Source organism: Anoplophora glabripennis, unplaced genomic scaffold (assembly GCF_000390285.2).
Source record: "Anoplophora glabripennis isolate ALB-LARVAE unplaced genomic scaffold, Agla_2.0 scaffold104, whole genome shotgun sequence".
NCBI classification, from domain to species: Eukaryota; Metazoa; Arthropoda; class Insecta; order Coleoptera; family Cerambycidae; genus Anoplophora; species Anoplophora glabripennis.
In genome coordinates this window covers 1,116,692-1,137,887 of record NW_019416210.1, presented here as the reverse complement: position 1 = coordinate 1,137,887, position 21,196 = coordinate 1,116,692, and the positions used below count along the sequence as shown (strand labels likewise).

At 32.4% G+C, this 21,196-nt stretch overlaps 1 protein-coding gene across 4 annotated transcripts in view; it reads left to right on the top strand.

The window, feature by feature from the left end:
* The window catches only part of LOC108904848 (potassium/sodium hyperpolarization-activated cyclic nucleotide-gated channel 2), a 63,707-nt gene that overhangs the window by 13,246 nt on the left and 29,265 nt on the right, over window positions 1-21,196 (top strand). For 2 of the 4 annotated variants that reach the window (XM_018707546.1, XM_018707547.1), the window contains exon 3: window positions 3,080-3,223. In XM_018707546.1, coding sequence (XP_018563062.1) covers window positions 3,080-3,223 — 144 coding nt within the window. The remainder of the gene's footprint in view (window positions 1-3,079; window positions 3,224-21,196) is intronic. The other 2 variants (XM_018707549.1, XM_018707548.1) reach the window with 1 other exon arrangement.

The following is a 21,196-nucleotide window of genomic DNA, read 5'->3' as shown; positions in this document are numbered from 1 at the left end:
CTCTATAAAATGACACTTTACAAGGTACATCCCTTGACTATACAGCGTGTCCCACTAGTGCGGGAAAGTCCAATATCTATGTTAAAATGAGGAATATATGGATTTTTCTTTTTACTGTGTTGTCACATTTCTCGGAATGTACAAATTAAAAATATATTCAATTATACAGGGTGTTCCACTTTTCCTGGCCAGACACCAACTTTGGTTTTTTAAATAGAAACACACATTTTTTTATATTTTTTTCGGATTCTACATCAAAAATAAAGGGTACTTTGTGTAGAATAGTTTTATTCAAATATTCACAGTTTTTGAGATATCTCGCTTGAAAGGTTTTTCTAGTCGATATTGTCTGCTTACATTTTCTGATACTGACAGGTTATACTAATAGCTACCAAGACCATTTTTTTATCAGATGTTTAGTAAGGATGACTCTTCCGAATCATCCTCCAAAAACTGGCCTGCGTTATACAGGGTGACCAAAATATCATGTCAAAATTGCCAATTGAAAAATTGAAAAATCTCGAATTTTTTAAATGCAACACCCTCTATATTTTCGTACCATGAGATGCAGAATTAAATTCTCTACAACTTTGCTATACCTGCTCCTATACCAAAATTCATTAGTTTTTCATGAAATCTCATTTCTATGAAAAAATGCGAAGTTTACAAATAGCTTATATGTAAAATAATGTAGTAGGCTCCTGTCAAAGGATAATCTGGAAAATTTTCGATTCACATAAGGTTTAATAGAAAAGCGACAGTAATAATTGTGAAATGAATTACTCTAAAGAAGAATTAGTAAATAAATAATAGAACAATTAGTAAAATCATGGTAACTGTTTATTGACAAGTATTTACCACACTAATAATCCAGATTTACAAAGATATCCTCGTACAAAGTGTTTTGTAAAACTGAAGGAGAAGTTTGAAATAACGGCAAATGCAAATTATGAGAAGACAACAAGAACACACGCATGCAATAATCAGGATAATTAAATTGACATTTTGGGATGTGCAGTCCAAAATCCATCTACAAGTGTCAGAGAAATTAGTGATGAAATTAGTATTTCCAAAAGTGTGGTTAATAGAACGTTAAAAAAAACAACTTCCACCCCTATCATTCTGAGTATCACCCATTCTTAACACAGCAAGATTTTCAGAAGCAAGTACAATTTTGTGAGTGGCTACAAGATGAAATTTTTTTTTCAAATATGTTATTTACTGACGAGTCATCCTTTGCCAATACTGGTCGAGAGAATCGACATAATTATCACCATTACGCCGATCATAATCCCAGATTAATAAGACAAGACGATCATCAACACCGCTTTAAAGTCAACGTTTTGGGCGGGAATATGCGGAGAATATGTCATTGGACCACATTTTCTTGAAGGAAACTTAACTGGTAATGGGTATTTGCAATTTTTACAAAACGACTTGCTCCAATTGCAGGAACATATTCCTCCGGACGACTTAAACAGTCAGTGGTTCCAACATTATGGTGCCCCTGCACATTCCACACTGGCGGCAAGTTTTCTCATTATGTAAATTATGTAAATTCATAGAAAAACTGTTTCAGGTTAGAGAATACTTAAATGGTTTGTATCCAGATAAGTGGATAGGTAGAGGCGGTCCAATTCCATGGCTTCCCCGATCCCCAGACCTGTCGTCTTGATTTTTTTTTTTATGGGGCTATATAAAAGACAGGGTGTATAAAACTCCTCCGATAGCTGTAGAAGATTTACGGGCAAAGATAAGAAATGCTTTTTTGACCCTAACTCCGGAAATGCTGCGAAATGTGTCAAGCAATTTTCGTCGTAGAATTGCTCAATGTCTAGAGAAAAATGGCAGACATTTTGAGCGGTTACCTATTAATTACTAATTTAACTAGGTCTTTATTACTTTTGTTAGAAATGCACGATGTTAATTTACTGTTTTGGATACTGCATGCGTGTGTTCTTGTTGTCTTCTCATAATTTGCATTTGTTGTTCTTTCAAACCTCTCCTTCAGTTTTACAAAACACTTTGTACGAGGATATCTTTGTAAATCTGGATTATTAGCTTGGTAAATACGACTTGCCAATAAACAGTTACCATGAGTTTTACTAATTATTCTATTATTTATTTACTAATTCTTCTTTAGAGTAATTCATTTCACAATTATTACTGTCGCTTTTCTATTAAACCTTATGTGAATCGAAAATTTTCCAGATTATCCTTTGACAGGAGCCTACTACGTTATTTTACATATAAGCTATTTGTAAACTTCGCATTTTTTCATAGAAATGAGATTTCATGAAAAACTAATGAATTTTGGTATAGGAGCAGGTATAGCAAAGTTGTAGAGAATTTAATTCTGCATCTCATGGTATGAAAATATACAGGGTGTTGCATTTAAAAAATTCGAGATTTTTCAATTTTTCAATTGGCAATTTTGACATGATATTTTGGTCACCCTGTATAACGCAGGCCAGTTTTTGGAGCATGATTCGGAAGAGTCATCCTTACTAAACATCTGATAAAAAAATGGGCTTAGTAGCTATTAGTATAACCTGTCAGTATCAGAAAATGTAAGCAGCCAATATCGACTAGAAAAACCTTTCAAGCGAGATATCTCAAAAACTGTGAATATTTGAATAGAACTATTCTACACAAAGTACCCTTTATTTTTGATGTAGAATCCGAAAAAAATATAAAAAATGTGTGTTTCCATTTAAAAAACCAAAGTTGGTGTCTGGCCAGGAAAAGTGGAACATCCTATATAGTTGAATATATTTTTAATTTGTACATTCCGAGAAATGTGGCACCACAGTAAAAAGAAAAATTCATATATTCCTCATTTTAACATAGATATTGGACTTTCCCTCACTAGTGGGACACGCTGTATATAGTCAAAGGTACATCGTTGCTTACGTTACAATACAAACCACTAGATGACACTACTCCTTTAAGAAAGCAGTAAATAGTTCCAACCCGAAACCCCACATCCTCTCTAACCAAGGGAATGCTAATAATTGTCTCTTGTAGATCTGTTGGCCGTTGTAGTTTTTTGCAATTACCGAGACTCTCTAAAACTCTGTTCCAGGATTACGGCGACAGTTTCCAATTCCTCCACGCGGGCCGCGCACTGCGGATATTGCGGCTCGCGAAGTTGTTATCGCTGGTGCGGCTCCTGCGACTGTCCCGTCTCGTCAGATACGTCAGCCAATGGGAGGAAGTCTATGTAAGTAGCGTTTGCATTTTTTGCCGACATTGCGCTCATGCTTTCACGCATTGTGGATAGTCCATGTCACCGGGAACGTAAATTAAAGCTGATGCTGAGATCTAACTCTTCTTTTTCTGTCACAGTGTCAGCTGTTTTAGTTAGAACGAAAACAAGATTAATTCTTTGAAATGGTACTGATAGTATTTCATATCGTCATGATGAGAAACACCGAATATCAGTTAGGGATGTAGCACTTAGTTTCTGAACTGATTGAGATTGTCTCAAAAGAAAAGGAACAAAGTAGTACAATAGAGGTTATAGAAATAAAACTCTTCTTTATTAGAAAATAGTAAAAAATTTATAATATGTAAATCTCCAAAGGAGATCCGAACCTACTCTCACTTTTCATGATTCCATAAAAAAAGTTCCGATAATTACAGCCACACAAAAAAAGTTCTCTGTACTTTTCATGCGACATACGGTATTTTTGCCTCCTGATCACGAATCCGATGTCAGAATTGAGCTATCACATCACAGGAATTTCTTTATAACCTGAGTACCCAATCATCTTTTAACATTTTTTTTGGCTATATCTTGTTCTTTTTTCTGTAAATGATCTATTCACGGGTTTTCCGCCTAATACTAAATTTAGCGCGAATGTGTTATTCTTTGAAAATTTGGTCGGCCGCCATCTTGAAACTTGCAAAATTGACCTCGAATTCGTGATCAGCGACTCCGAAAACCCCCTTTTACCAAATTTGGAGCAAATCTGTGATTTTTTGATAGTTTGGTAGGCTATCTTGTATCCGCCATCTTGAATTTTGCAAAATTGACCTCGGATCTGTGATCACCGACCCCAAAAATCCCCGTATATCAAATTTGACGCTAATCTATTATTTTTTGAAAATTCGTGATATCTGACCTTAATTGACCCATTTTTTTTTTTTGAGGTTAGAAACAGAACCATCAATTCTGACCGCTGATTCAGATTCGGCGATATCTTAACCATATAAATGAAAATTTGAATATAGAAAAAAAAATTATATTTTCCCTAGCACTTTTTCGTGAATTTTTGTTATTTTTGACCTGTTTTTTGAGGTTAGGAAATTCCTTTGATGTTATAGCTCAATTCTGACACCGGATTCGTGATCAGGAGGTTAAAATACTACGGATAACATATGACGCATGAAAAGAACAGACAACTTTTTTTTGTGGCTGTGTAATTGTCTAAGATATCAAGAAACCAAGATCTAACCTTTGAAGGTCAAACTAAGATCAACAAGAAATTATGAATTGGAACACCTGTTTTATTATCGACGGTTCAAATTTTACTTCCCAGTCTGAGGTCAGAAAGCTTTTTGGGTATCTCCTTTTAGGTGATTTGAATGTGAAAAATCACATCATCAAATCACATTTTTCGCTGAACTCGACAAGTTCAAATGATAAAGGAAAGTGTCTCTAGTCAAATTTTATCTTTCAAATGACCTACAATGATATCCTGGAAAAAATCTTTGACCTTAGATTCCGATATAAAATTTAGCACTTTATTGGTTGCTGGCAAAAACTAGCATATTTCATTTAATATTAAGTTGACCTTAGATTGACCGTGCAAATTGTGGTGAAGGTCAATCCAAGGACACTATCAAATTGGTCAATCAAAATACTACTAATTTGGCTTGAACAATTTTTCTTCACAATTGCATCTTGTCAAGTTATTCAGAAAAAAATTAGTTTGACTTCAAATTGCATGCATAGACATATCTACCGGAAAAAATTTCTGAACCGGCGTATAATTTGTCGTTGGTGGAAAAAAAGCTCCTTCTGTACATGTAACTCTGATTTTTACGATACGATAAACAATCTCAGACAGTTAGATTTGATTGTTTTTGAAATACTATCATACCGTTGACACATACCCTTCAATAAATATAAACGAAAATTCACCGAAGTTTCCATTTCGTGATATTGAAGATATTACAGCTACAGCTTTAATTCATGTTCCAAATGTATCATAATACAAAATCATGTACTATTTAAGAATCAACTTTAAAGAACCAATATATAACCGCACTAGTTAAACATTGCTTTTAAATAACCGAAAAGTACCGTTCTTAAAAGTTATGTTTAATAACTGAACATAAAATGAAACGATACAAAATAGATTAGAAAGGGCGAAGGCAGGATATATTGCGAGCTTAGGGCTTTCCGCAATAAGCTCAGGCGTGCTTGGAATGAGGGCTAAGTTTGCAATTTTATAGCACCTTATCATTGTTACCGTTTGCACTTTTCAGCTTACAAAATTGCCTCCAAATTTATCATCGTCTCCTTTAGCCGGTCAAATCTTCTCTTGAGAGAATAATCCATTTAATAAATTCTTAAGATTTCGAAAATATAAAAGGTTAGCTTAAATTAATTAGTATTATAAATTTGTTTAGGGCGTAACTTATTTACGCTAAATATAATTTGAATGAAGACACTGGGTGATTCATCTAAAACTCCAATAACAGTAAAACATTTTTGGATTCTATGAACCAGTTGATAGAGTTCTTCGATGATGTCATTTAAGATTTCAAATAGAATTTTTCCAAAACAAATATAGTAACAGATCCTTTTTGTCTTCGAACAATCTGTCTAGAGGAAAGTTGTGGCAAATTTTGAGGTTTCGGGGTGTGAGGAGCATTACTTAATCCATTAATGACTGATTTTGTCTTCATGTCCGGTGTAGGAAAAACTTCTGAATGCAACTTTTTAACTTGGTTTTTAGTTTTTAGGGGTTTTGGCAATATATAAAAGTGGAGGGTAATGAAGTATTTTCCAAGGAAAATTTTATTTCCGGAAATCCAAGTACTTTACTTTATAGCAGTAATGAATCACATTTAAAAATGTAATTTAATTTAAGCAGTTTTGACATTGTGTAAATGTAATTTTCATTAAAACATTTTTTTTCTAATCAAACTCTATTAAGTTGCACTGTACATTAATTGCTTTTATTAAAAGAAATAGGTAATGTGAATTAGTATGTCAATCAAGAAAAATACCTATTTTTTACTGATTTCAACCCTCAAAGGTCACACTTGGAGTGGGCCACCTTAAAGATCACACTAGTGCGAATTGGGATTTTGGCAACTTTGAACCTTTATGTCATCTTTATTTCTTAACAAAAATAGCGTATTTATATCAAACCTGGTGTAAAATTTTCCGAGAAATCGAATGATCTAATTAGCTTTGAAAGAAAATTATTAGTTAATAAAAAATGCGAATGCGATTGAAAACATTTGTCGAAAAATAACTTTTTTTTAATTCGTATTTTTTTTTTATAAATAATGGCTAGAGACGAAGTAAAAAAGGTTCTTAAAGTTTAATGTCTATATTTTCAAGAAAAAAATACCTCTTATTGATAAAATGATCTCGAATATATAGGTATCAATATTATCCATAATTATTGACAAATACATGTTACAATTAAACTATTAATGAAAAAAATGAGAAATTATTAACAATAAATAAATAAACAATGTTTTAGTCTACTTGACAGGTAAAATGAGGTAAAAAAAATCGGAAAGCATTTTAATTAACTTAATTTCTGCCACACTTTTGCCCAAACTAAAGTCACATTAGTGCGAAGTCGCACCGATTGGACTTTTCAGACTCTCAAATTTAGCTGATAATAACAGATTGAGCCAATTGTGGTACGGCTCAATTGTTATACAGGGTGTTCCGAAATTCATGCAACAAAATTTGGTCACAGATTCTTAAGACAAATTTAGGGGACCCGTATTTTTTATTTTTGCCAAGTGGTCCCCTCTTTCGGAGTTACAGCCCCCTGAAATCTGCCCCTAAGAAGTCTTTTTTATCTCGAAACCATGTTGTACGAGAATCACTAAATTTGGTACACAGGGATTTTATGACATGTGAAATCTCACAGTGCTACGCTTTTTGGCGAGAAACCCCCTTAAGACATTTTTTCGTGGGCCCCCTTGTCTTTGGAACCAAAAAAATTTGGTCGCAAATTTGATTTTTTTTTAATTATTGGTTAGTTACTAGGGCAGATTTCAAGGGGCTGTAACTCCGAAAGAGGGGGCCAGTTGGCAAAAAGAAAAAATACGGATCCCCTAAATTTGTCTTAAGAATCTATGACCAAATTTTGTTGCATGAATTTCGGGACACCCTGTATAGAAGAAATTATCGTGGTGGGCAGTTGCTACCTGAGAAATGGCAGCTGTTAAAAAAAAGGTGGTATTTGAGGGTTAAGGCTATCCAAAACATTTTAGGCGAAGTTTTATGGTTTCAAATAAAAATCCAATTCATTCTTTAACGTTTAAAATCATTCGCTATTCGAGTATTTTTAACTTCTCAGAAACCATTGAATGTTCGAAATTTATTTACCAAATATTTGCTTAAATTTTAACAGTGATGATGCAGAATTCCTACGAGAGATAAATTTTCTTTACACTCCGTTGGTTTGGAAAACTTGAGCTCTTAGCTGACGTCATCGAGGAACTATATCAGCTGTAGTATTCACAATATATTTTTTAAATAATTGCGAAATTAAAATAAATTCACTATGCTTCATGATATTTCCATTTTGATGCAGTACGCATACTTTGAAAAGTGTCTACCCTCAGTACGCTTTATAGGCTGATCAAAAGGCGAGGGAAAATTCATGGAAATATATTTTTACTTTTAATTCAATTCTATAGACCAAGGGTCGGCAACTGGCGGACCGCGGTCCAGATCCGGACCGCGGAAGGTAAAATACTGGACCGCCAAAAATTTTTTGAAAATATAAATTACTCAAATAAATTATTTAAAAAAATTTTTTTTTTCGTTTGAGTGCCACCCTTATCATTTTTTCTAGTATTTTACAATTGTGACTGATTTGAGTTCTTAATGCAAATGAAAATAAAAAATTAGTAAGAAATATGAATTTTTTTCTGGACCTCGTTAAAAAATTTCAAAAGTGTCCGGACCCCACCTAAAATTACTTGCCGACCCCTGCTATAGACAGACATGTAGAACACATTGCAATATGATATTCTTTGTACAAATGATCTGAGTAAGGCTTACGGTGTATTTTTTGACTTGGAACAAAACAAAAGGCTTTTGCAATATATTATTTAAAGGGACTTAAGTAATTGGAAATTGGAGCTTGAATTTTGGAATTTACAATAACACAAATTATATCAAAATGTAAAATTTATTTAATGTAAATTCGTGGATGTAAGAGAAAAAGTCATTGCTGTTTACACACAGGGTGTATTTAAAATCAGTTGTATTAATTTTTTAGAATAAAATATACAGATGGACATCCAAATAACTAGTCATTAATCGCTCATCTCACCTATTACATACTGATGACAACTAATAAGTTCGAAACTGGTCACATTATTCTATGGTCTATCTTAGATATTTATCAGATATTGCGGGTGTAATTCTGTGCTGCATGGGACTTTAGTTCGCAGAGCAGTTGTTTCCCACATCATTCGTTTGATAATAAAAACAGGGAAATATGCTTCCTTGTTTTTTGTTTTTGTTACAGTCAAATTATGTTATTCCTTTACCAAGAATTAATTTCTTTTATCAAAAAATAATAATAATAGTTGGAGTCGGTAGGTATATGTGTATCTCGAATACAGTGGTCAAAACTTCCTCTAAAAAAAATCAGGAAGAATTAAATTTTAATTTACAGGTATCTTACAAAACTAACTGCCCCAAAATTATTAAGTTTCTTTAACAAGTATTGAATCTTATAAAATCCTACACTCAATTATATCTGCCTTTGCCTTATTAGATTGCTTGTACTCCAAAATCTGTAGGTACATTATTTTTTTCAATAATGGGAACCGAAACTTCACCGTCCGTCTTAAATGGATCGCCCTGTACAAAAAATATTTTATATTTCTAATTAATTCAATATTGACTTTCGTTTTTATCAAATTGTTTACAGAAAGTGTAGTTTCTATAATCTCTCATGTAGAAAGTTGTGATACAAACAGACAAATAGTAAAAAATCTTCGCAGTAACTGATACAGTTTTATACACATTTAAAATAATATACGTTGATTTTATATGAATAAATTTATTCTCCAATTTTTACTGTGCATTCGTTTGACTATAATAATAGCATTTATTTCCAAAATATCGCCAACCTAGGTATTGCATTCTCAGCCCCTTTTTCTTAGCTTCCTAAAATCTTTCTCATATAGCTTATATCTCATTACTAGATTTCTGCATGACCTGCCACAATCTCCTCACAGATTTAAAAATGGATTATTGTCTTTAGATGAAATTTTTAAATATCATGGTCCAAAGATTATGTAGATTTAGCTTGACACAACTGTCGATTAGATTTTTTCCACTTCTTCTCTACTGTACTGTATACAGATAAACAAAAACAAGTTACACACCACATGTTGGTCATACTGAAAGATATATGTACAGGTTATTTGCTCCAAATTTAACTGTTGTTACTGAAGCAGGTGCTAAGAGTAATAGATAACAGTTATTTGTGCCACACAACATTCTCCAAACCTCTATTCCATTAGTCCATATACAAGTTAGAAATGAACAGAAATTATTTTTCATCAGCGATTGGCTCTTTTTGGATGTAGAAAAAAAGAAGAAACCTTCTGTCCCGGTACTTCATACAAAACAGTCGAGTACAAATAGATGAGGTCAAAATAATTTTTTTTCATACGGGCTTTCGTTAACAAGTTACGGGACCTCAAAAGTGAAAATTAAAAAGTTATCTTTATTTACAGTCCATTAACCATTAACATCAGCATGATGCAAATTTGGTGATCGATAACACATGCGTACAGCTTGTTTTTGATATTATAAGTGAAACTTCATTATGCTCAGAACGCCAGGAACGGACTATGCCCAATGGTTAACAACCCAAAACTTTTGCATAGTTGACGATCGCAATCTGCTCGTATAAAAAATAAGTTCCCTGAAGAGTTTGCCAACGATAATTCTCTCTTGGTTCAACTTGGTAAAATTAACAGTTTAGGAAATATTTGTGATTTTATGTCACAGTGCACATCGAGTGGCGCCTCCACCATTTTCTGTTTTTAATTTTTAATTGGACATAATTGCTGTGTTAGAACCATACATATTTTTAAAATAAGAGCCTAGTAAATCTTATTGTCTGCTAATGTAATTTTCACAACAAAATTTGACAAATACACTTTATACATAACACAAAATGGAAAAACAAAACAAGAAAAGTTAAAGTAAGTTAAAAAATAATTTAAAAGAAAGAAAACTATCAAAATACGTTTTCACTATGGGCAGTTTCCACCTCCACACACTTCTTAAGTCTACGAATGTTATTTGCTTGTATACGAAAAAGTATATTATCACAATGGAAATTAATTCTTTGTAGCAATTCATCCCTTGTCTGTACTGGGGTTGCGTACACTAAATATCTCGACGGAAGAAGTCCATCGGGTTAAAGTCTGGAGAACGTGGTGGCCATGAAATTGGGTCTCCTCTCCCAATCCATTTATTATTAACACAATGGATAAATAATTTCGCACATCAATATTGAAATGGGAAATCGTGCATGAACCGAACGTTTCTTTGGTGTCTAATCGAACATCGTCTAATAGTAGCTGTAAATTATTTTGCAAAAACTCCAATAATATCGATGTCTATTCAGACGTTCCTCAAAAACTTATGGACCAATTAAATTATTACCCTTTTTCATCTACAAACAAATAACATTCATAGTCTTAGGATGTGTGTGGAGAGGGAAGGTGTCCATATTGAAAATGGATTTTAATAGTTTTCTTTCTTCTAAATTCTTTTTTTTAACTTTAACTTATTCTTGTTTTGGTTTTCTATTTTGTGTTGTATAAAATTTGTTTGTCAAATTTTGATAATGAAAATTACTTACAGTACGGTTTTCTCGGCTCTTATTTTGAAAATATGTATGCTTCCAACATAGTAATTAAGTGCAATTAAAAATTAAAAACAAAAGAATGGTGAAGGCGCCGTTTGTGACAGAATATCACAAATATTTCCTAAATTGCTAATTTTATCGGGATGAACCAAGAGGGTATCATCGTTGGCAAATTCTTCAGGGAACTTATTTTTGATACTGGTAGATTGCGATCCTCATCTATGCAAAAATTATGGGTTGTTAACCATTGGGCATAGTCCGTCCCTGGCGTTCTGGCCATAATGAAGTTTCACTTACAACATCAAAACAAGTTGTACGCATGTATTATCGATCACCAAATTACATCATGCTGAAGTTAATGGTTTAGAGACTATAAATAAAAATAACTTTTTAATTTTCACATTTGATAGCCCGTAACTGGTTAACGAAGGCCCGTATGAAAAAAAATTATATGAAGAACTGATATTATTTTGACCTCATCTATCTCTATTCGACTTTTTTGTATCATGTAACGGGATACCCTGTATATAAGTGAAGATTTTGTAATTTGGTATTAGATCAGAATTTTCTCTTCTCATTTTTATTATTCATTGTGACTATTTTAAACTATTAAATTAAACTATCTAAAATTTTAAATAAATGCAGGCAACTAGATTCAATTCAAGCTGTATTGATTTGAAAACATAATTTAGTATTGATTTTAATAAATTCGAGCCTCAGGTATAGATAAATACAAGCTGTTTAATAATTATTAAACAGATTATAATCTATACACAGTTTTTTAAAATAAAGTAGTAAAGTAATCGCAGTCAATCCAAAGGTCAAAGACGTATAATTTATTACAATTTATTTAATTTTAATCATGGTTCAATATACATATTAAATTATTGTTTTACTACATTAAAAAAAAATGTATAATTCTCAGAAGTCAACTTATTTATTAATTTTATCTAGCTTTTTGCTTGCTTTCCTGCTTTATTTTCATTATGTGAGAAAGGTTGATGAAATTGAATACAATGCAATATTAATTTTTAAAAACTGAATCTAGAAATGGTCAAATGTGACTGATATTTTTATAGAATGATCATTTTACTGTTGAAATAATATGTGAATGAATCTTATACCACAATTTGAAAATGAATTGGTACCATTTCTGCTATTTTATTTAATAACACACTGCATGTGAAAAATCTTAAACATGAAGAAAATGTTCCCCAAGCACCATTAATGGAAGTGATCTTTAAAATCTTATTAATTTTTTAATTGTAATAAAAAATCAATCCATCCTTCGAAATATTTTTCAACTGCTGCAATTCAGAGTGCTTCCTAAGCATGGTCCGTAACTTCAGGACACAATTTTTTATAGTATTTAAAGAAAAAAAGTTCCTATAAATATGTGGCCGGAAACGCTTAGATTCCGAGATACAGGGTGTTGAAAATTTTAAAAAGATATTAATATTTGAAATAAATTTTGAAGAGTCAATGTTAGGTTCTTAAAATTTGGCAGTTATTGTACGTTGGTAAAAAGCTGCATTTTTAGTACAGTCAATTTTTACTTGCCGCCAGTGGTGTAGTTAGGCGTGTAGCGTTTTCGTCATAAAATGTAGAATGCCAATGGATTTTTTAAAATTTTTATTTTTTTCGGACTCCCCTAATATTTTACAACAAAAAAGGTGTCTTGAATTTTTTGCCTAATACTAACCTATTCATAGAAAAATTTCCGGCAACTACAAAACAACAATCATAGAATAATAATCAGTTTCTACACAAAATCAAAGCAGATGTTGAAAATGGTCTGATAAAGCGCATAATCCCAATAGTTTTATCCTTGATTGTCTCACTCGCTCAAAAATTCATGGAGAATTTTGTATGACATCACAACTTTGATTTATTCTATTTAGTAACTCGTTTTCATCTAATACAGGTGTCTTATTCACAAGAGAGTTGAAATGACTTATCTTACATAAAAGTCGCATGGATTCATATCGGGACTGCGAGCTGTCCAAGCTTGGGGACCTGTGCGTTCAATCCAGCGGTTAGGAAAGGTGTTGTCGAGGTACAGACGAGCAACACGGCTGAATTGAACTGGGTCACCGTCGTGCATAAACCAGAAATTAGCTCTTCCGTGTAGAGATACATCTTCTAATAAATGTTTAGTTCCATGGCTAGAAACTGCCTATACGAGTCACCAGTAAAAAGTATGGCCCAATAAGATAATCATGAATAATCCCTATCAATACATTCAGCGAAAATGATTGCTGAAAATTACCATCTCTTATCGCATGCGGATTTTCGTCCACCCACAAAAATTTTCGTCAAAAAATTGTTATTATGTGCCACTGTATGGAGTAACCAGTAACCACCTTCTAAAATCTAGCCTTGGCTGAAAATCACGGGGCGGCAGAGCTTGTACCCATTGTATGTAGTATGGCAATGGCTGGCAAACTTTGAAAACTTTCCCCAAACAGTCTTTGGACTTACATGAAGCTACAATGCTATCTTCCTGGCACTGCTCAAAGGATCTTCTTCTATCTCCCAAAGTATAGCTTCTTCTAACTCTGGGGTTGTTACTGTTGAAGGTCTGCCTAGCATATGGCGTTACTATTAAGATAACGTTCCCGATAAATTCTCCTTCTCCTTCTTCCGCATTCTCATTTGCTAAGCTGTATATGAAATATGCATATGAATCATTTCAGCGTTAGTAAAGTTATTCATTTTCGAATTTTATTATCTAATCCACAGTGTTGATTGACAACTAATAACTAGCAAAATACCAACAATCTCTGTACCAAACAAATAACTAAGACGACAAAAAAAGGCACACCATATTGTCTCTTATTTTTGTTGTCGCTGAATGAAATAAATAAGTTTTTTTCTAAGAATACTTAGGTTAGTGTTAAGCGAGTCTGAAAATAATAATTTTAAAAAATCCATTGGCGTTCTAGCCTAACTACGCCACTGGCGGCAGATAAGAATAGACTTTATACTAAAAATGCAGCTCTTTATCAACGTACAATACCTGCAACAAATTTCAAGAACTTAACAATGACTGTTCCAAATTTATTTCAAATATTAATATGTCTTATAAAATTTTTAACATCTCAGAATCTAAGCGGTTCCGATAACATGTTTATAGGAACTTTTTTCTTTAAATACCATAAGAAATTGTATCCTGAAGTTACAGACCGTACTTAGGAAACACCCTGTATTCGATTGATTTTAAACGCAATTATTTCCAGACCTATAACTGTTGAATAAATTATTACAATCGGCATTTTCGAAATATCACCTTTTTCAATCAGATTTAAAAACAAAACAAAAACCAAACACTCGAGGATAATTAATTTTTGACACTCATTCGTCTACAATTACCAATTGTAACAAGAAACAAGATTTTTTAATGACTCAAACTGTTTAGCTAGCGATTTGGGTCGCATCATCGTTAACAGAAAATTTATATTATTACAGTTATTAATTATTACATTTAACTTTTTTACCTTTCAACCATTGAATTAAATTAGTAACTGTTGTTGATTTCATGGCATCCTAGACGCACAGCACAAGATTTTATTTTGCAATTTTTTAGAGTTAGGTATGTAGAAAAAAACCGAATAAATTTTTTTTCGAGAAAATTTGATACAAAACTATTTTGGGCACGATTACGGTGTTATATTTTTATTAAAATCATATAAAAATCGGATAATGCATATACGTTTGTGGTAATGGGAAACCAATACCTGCTAAATGATAACCTTTTAGGTCCCGACTCATCCTACTTGCCTTTAAGAGGGTGCCAATATGAAAATCTAGACGCACTGATTCCAGGAGTTTGTGATTGAACGGTGTTCTAACATCTCTAGGACACCCTCTACAGGGAGGGATGGCCAGAAGTACGAAATAAAATTCATATCTTTTGAATGAGTTAATTTTTTTAAAACGCCGAAACACATCTTTCGGTTGTATAATAATTAATTTTTCTTCAACCCCCTAATCCCCAGCTACCCCTACTTTTTTTTCAAATGGAAACATAAGGCATGTGGGGGCTCGTTGAAAAGCTTATAGAAAACTTAATCCAGCCATACCAAATAAACAAGTTTTATTTTTTCAATAGCAAGTTTTTTTTCATTTAGAAATTGAAACAACTAGATAATTTACAAAAATAAACTCAATGTCGCAAATGCTGAAAATGTCCTCCATTCACTATTTGGCATTCTCCAAGACGATAGTAAAAGCTGTCCACAGCATTCTGAATGACTTCAGCTGGTAAATTATGCATCTCCGCCCTAATCTTGTTCTTTAAATTCTCAATATTATCCGGTCTGTCCTGGTAGACTCTTTCTTTCAAATATCCCCAAAGAAAATAATCCAGGGGTGTTAAGTCGGGGGATCTTGGCGGCCATTCAACTGTACCCCGTCTACCAATCCAGCGATTTGGAAACATTTCATCTAAGTATCTTCGAACATCAATACCAAAATGTGGGGGAGCGCCATCTTGTTGGAACCAAATTCTTTCATTCGGTATATCTGGATCAATTTCATGAGGGAAAATCACAGCTAGAGCAGGTATCAGGTCAAATGTTAGGAAATCCAGGTAGCGTGCGGCAGTAAGATTTTCTTCAAAAAAGAATGGGCCCAAGATTCTGTTGTTGATGATACCTGCCCATACATTAACTTTTTGTGGATGCTGCGTATGCGATTCGCATGTCCAGTGTGGATTTTCCTGGGACCAAAAGCGATAGTTGTGCCTGTTAACCACTCCATTTAAATAAAACGTAGCTTCATCCGAAAAAAGTACGTCTCGTTGAAAACCATTATTGTCGTCACACCGTCTCATCATTTCCTCACAAAATTGTAATCGCCTATCATAATCGTCTTCCAAAAGCTCTTGGACAAGACATACCTTATAGGGGTGGTATTTCTCTTGTTTCAGAAACATTCGAATTGCAGTTCGAGAAGCATCGTGATTGCGGGCCAATGAAACAGTTGAAGTATGAGGATTTTCAACAAGTTCTAATGCAATGTCTAATTTCTTTTCTTCATTCAAAGCACGTGCCCGTCCAGTTTTGGGCAAAGTCTGTACTGTACCGTGTTCCTCAAATTTGTGAAATATTTTACTAACTGTCCCTTGCGAGATTTGGTTTTCGGGATATTTCGCATTAAATAAATCGCGCACTTCAGCCTGACTTCTTATTTTGTCTCCACATCCAAGCAATATCAAGATTTCGATGCGTTGCCTTTCCGACAATACCATTGCAATTCAGTAAATAACTTGATTTTGACACAATAGTAACGTTTCGAACTCCAATTTACAACTAAAGCGAAAAATTAACCAGAAAGCCTGGCAAGTAAGTGGTGCCAAAAAAACGCAACATAAAAAATATATCTTTTTTGCGTTAGCAGTGATAGGTACAGTTTCAAATTCTTTATTTTATTCTGTGCAAATTCATGGAGGATAACACTGAAGATAATTAAATTTTATTTCACTTGTTAAGTAGGTGTTTTATACAACCCTAAAAACCTTGCTATTGAAAAAATAAAACTTGTTTATTTGGTATGGCTGGATTCGGTTTTCTATAAGCTTTTCAACGAGCCCCCTCATGCCTTATGTTTCCATTTGAAAAAAAAAGTAGGGGTAGCTGGGGGTTAGGGGGTTGAAGAAAAATTAATTATTATATAACCGAAAGATGGGAAAAAATCAAAATCAGTTAACGTGTTTCGGCGTTTTAAAAAAAATTAACTCATTCAAAAGATATGAATTTTATTCCGTACTTCTGGTCATCCCTGTATAATTGACAGGATTGGCCCTTTAAACAATTGTTAATTATGACAACGTCTAAAAGAATATCAGTAAAGCATGTTATATTATGACAAAAAAAATAAAGGAAATAAAACATAAAACAAACATATAAATCGAATAAATAAAACGATAAGTGCGTAAAGTAATGAGTATCTTTATTAAAAGTATATATATTTTGTTATTAGCTCTTGTACTTTTACTTTATTTTAAAAATGTTAAAGCTACTTTTAAAAATAAAAAATTTTCCTAAAAATCTTATCGGATAAAGTCGAACAAAGTTCTTTAATACCAGAAATCTAGACATGCAAGACATATCTAACCTCATAGATTCTTAACTGATGATTTGCGACGTATCGATCTTTGTCAAAGATAATGTTACAACAAAAAGAATAAAACATATTTATTTGAAAGATTACATTATTTAATGATTTCAATATATCAGGTATTTGTTTATCAATTAATAATATTTAGATATATAATTTTTAATTTTTATTTTAGACAGCTAATACAATTCAATGCTAGTCGGGGCATCTTATTGTTTTCTATCGGGTTAGACATGTTGCTTGCCTAGATTTTTAATATCAAAGAACATTGTTTGACTTCATTTGAAGATTTTCAAGAAAACTTTTTGAATTTATTTGAATTAGCTTAATATATTTCAAAGTAAAGTACGAGTATCTTTGTTGCAGCCGTTAGAGCGTGACGAGGTGTTGTGTGGCAATAGATAAGCTAAAATGTAGTAGGCTTTTCCAAATTTTACTTAAAAAATTAAGTGTTTGGGCTGCGCAGATACCTATGTACCAGCACCCGACTGGGCGACAGGCAGAGTACGCCCCTGACGGTACCCCAATCCCTCCGCCTAGAGACAGGACCACCGAGGTGCTTTGTTATTCTATCTGTCTGACTGTCTGTCTGCCTGTCCATGCCGGCGCCATGATGTTTACTGACTTGGCAGTGGCTTGGATTTTTATTTTGGAATGTCAGTGTTTTAGCGCCACTGTTCATGTTTATTTACTCGATATTTTCCGTAGACGGAGTACGTTCGTTGTGCATTTGACCAAACGTTTCTTCATCCTTCTTGTCGCTGTCAATCTTCTCCTTTATTTTTATTTTGTTCTATCAATGTGGTAACAAATGAACCACAGCAATGAGACATTTTATAGATGTCATCTATTTTTTATGTTATTCATTGAGTGAAAAAATATATACATTGATCTTCATACCTTTGATAACAGGTATAGAGAGGACGACATTAGTAAAAATCTTTTAAACCAATAAATCTGGATTTAAGGTATTATTGATAATTGTGAAAAGAAATATAATTGAAAACATAATTCGCCTGCAAGAAAGATTATTAAAATTAAAACAATCAAGCACTAGAAGGTACATTGAAATAATATAGTCTTTGGGACTCCAAACAGCCGATACATATTCTAGTTTGCAACTCACAAGTGTTATATTTTGGTATATTTACTACTTTACATTTTGAAAATCTCTAGCAAAATAGAGCCTAAGTTTTTATTAACAGATTTGTTTATTACAGGAATACGTTCATCAAATGATAATAATTTAGCGTTAAAGTTTAGTAAATTGCGGTATTCCATTTAAACATGATTCACCAATTTAATAATCAAAACCATAATTTTACATTTGTTTACATTCATGTTATTTGAACACCAACAAGATTTAACTTCCAAAAACAACTTGAGGTCCTTCGCATGCAGTAAGCAAATGCCATCAACGCATTGAGTTAGATCATTATTAAAAATTATTATTAAGAAGTGGCCTCAGAATTGACCCTTGCGGAACCCTTATAGATTGATCAAATTTATCTGAATGCGTCACGTTAACAAAGCGGGAAAGATATATGGTTCCAGTTTCACTGTTAATAGATTGTGATGAAAACGATCGAATTTTTTGAAAAAATCGGTACATACAAGCTTTAGCAATAAATTGCGTTTTGTCAATAAGATCTGAAATAGTAGAAAGACCCCTAATAAATTGGTAATGGTACACTGTAAAAAAAATTCACTAAATTTCATTCAATTTTACTCAATAATACATCAATTTCTATCCGCACCCGATTGAGTGAAATTTTCACTCTATTAGTATGAGTACAACAAAATTTTATGAGTGAAACTATTGCAACAGAAGTGAGTGAATTTTACTCAAATCCGAGTTTCTGCTGATCAAGTGAGTGACTTTTGACTGTATTCTGAGTATGTAAAACCAATTAAGAGTTGACTTTTTATCTAAATTTAACTATTATTGAGTAATTTTTTACTCAGACTAGTTTATATTTATATTTAAATATCATTGTATTATTAAAGTCATAAACTAATAAGCTGCCACAGCGGTTTCTACAGAGATCTGTTTCAGAGAAAATATTTTAAGTCTCGATTAAAAGAATTGATTAATAGTTCTGACGAATAGATCGTCATAATAACCTATATTGTACCTTACAGATACGTAAGTAAGTTACTATAGTTAACAATCTAACTATCTGTTTATTTAACCAACTATTAATCAAGACTCAATATATTATTTTTTTAAATTATTGTAATCAAACCACTGAATTTAAACAGAATTGTCATCAAATAACGGGATAATCGGATATTTGTCCAACGCTACACGTCATACAGCACGCCATGAAGACAACGCACGACAACCATAGAATGGGGTGGGGTCACTTAATAATGAGGACATTTCTTCCCATTTAGGTACAAGTGTACCAAATATGAGTTTATCTAGAAAATTTATTAAACGGGTACCTACATTTGAATGAAAATACTCAGTTTCAGTTCAAATATTATCACAAATTAGTAAAATGATAAAAATGCTCAATATTGAGTGAAAATGTACTGGATAATTTCACTCCGTATCTTTATTGCTTTCGCTCATACCGATTTTTTTACATTGTACGCAGTCAAGTTTTCAACATGAGAGTAAAGTCTTGATACATGTACTACAGTACGTTAGGAAAACTTGAATCAATAGAACGTACACCAAATGCAGTTCAAATACCTCCATAGAGGATATTCTGGATCGATTGAGATTTAGAAATAAGTTAAAAATTTTATAAAAAAGTACAATTACTATTTGTTGTTCTACCTGCTCTAGAAGTCTGATAGATTAAAACTGGGATAATCTTATATTATTCACCTAATTTAAACTTTTAACATGATTTGTTTACTTTGTATTATTATGTCAATGTCTGTTTGGAAATCAGATATTTTTCTTAATGAAAAAGATTCGATTAATAGAAATAAGTAATTAATTCAACTAGCTGAGATATTAGCGGACTGTCCAATAAAATGACATCGCAAAAAATACCTTTCGATTTTTTTTTTTTAATTTTAATGATCAAATTGAAGTAACGATTAATTAATTAAATTTATTAAACTTTAATAATAAAGGTTCGTTCTCTACGAAATGTAACATAAATTAATATTCAATTATTTCAGATTTCAGTAAAACTGAGAATGTTTTGTAATATATCATCAGTAATATAATAACACTTTAATTTTTTTATAACTGATCATACGAACAGAGAATATAAATTTTTAAATATTGACATTGGCTGGACAGGAGCCAGACATATTTAATTTTAGCGAAAATCCCTGCTGTTTCTTAGACTGACAAATTTATTTTCTATTAAACCACTACTTTTATTAATTTCCTTCAAGCTTTTAAGTGTGACTAAAGAAAATTATATTTTAACTCTGGCGTCCAAGGGAGAACTATTCTGTTTGTCTTTTCGAATTCGAATTATAGATATCTATTGTCATATTTTGAATTAAATTTGGGTTGTTTAGTTTCATTTCACTATTTATTATTATTTGTTTCGTATTTTTTTTTATATTCAAATGCACAACATGCCGGATAGTCAGAATATGCCAGCACGTTCACGTAGCATATCCGAAAAACATTTTGAATAAAATATGCGCTTAAGTAAGTTACTTGATGTTGATTGTTTAGATCTGATATAGTTGTATAGGTATAGTGAATAACACGAATATTTTTATTTTAATCACAAGCAAAACAATGACGTCAATATTGTTTAATCCGAGAATGATTACTTTCCTACACTAAAAGAAAAACTTGACGAGTTAATTTTGCTTGTGGGGTGTCTTTCTTACGGTGTTTGGTAGGTATAAGTGTCTACATCAAAATCATTTACAACTGTAAATATACATGTTACTTACATTTTTACTTCACCTACTTACTTTTCTTTTCTCACTTCTATTCGCACTTAGTACACTTTAAATAAAATATATAGATTGCCTAC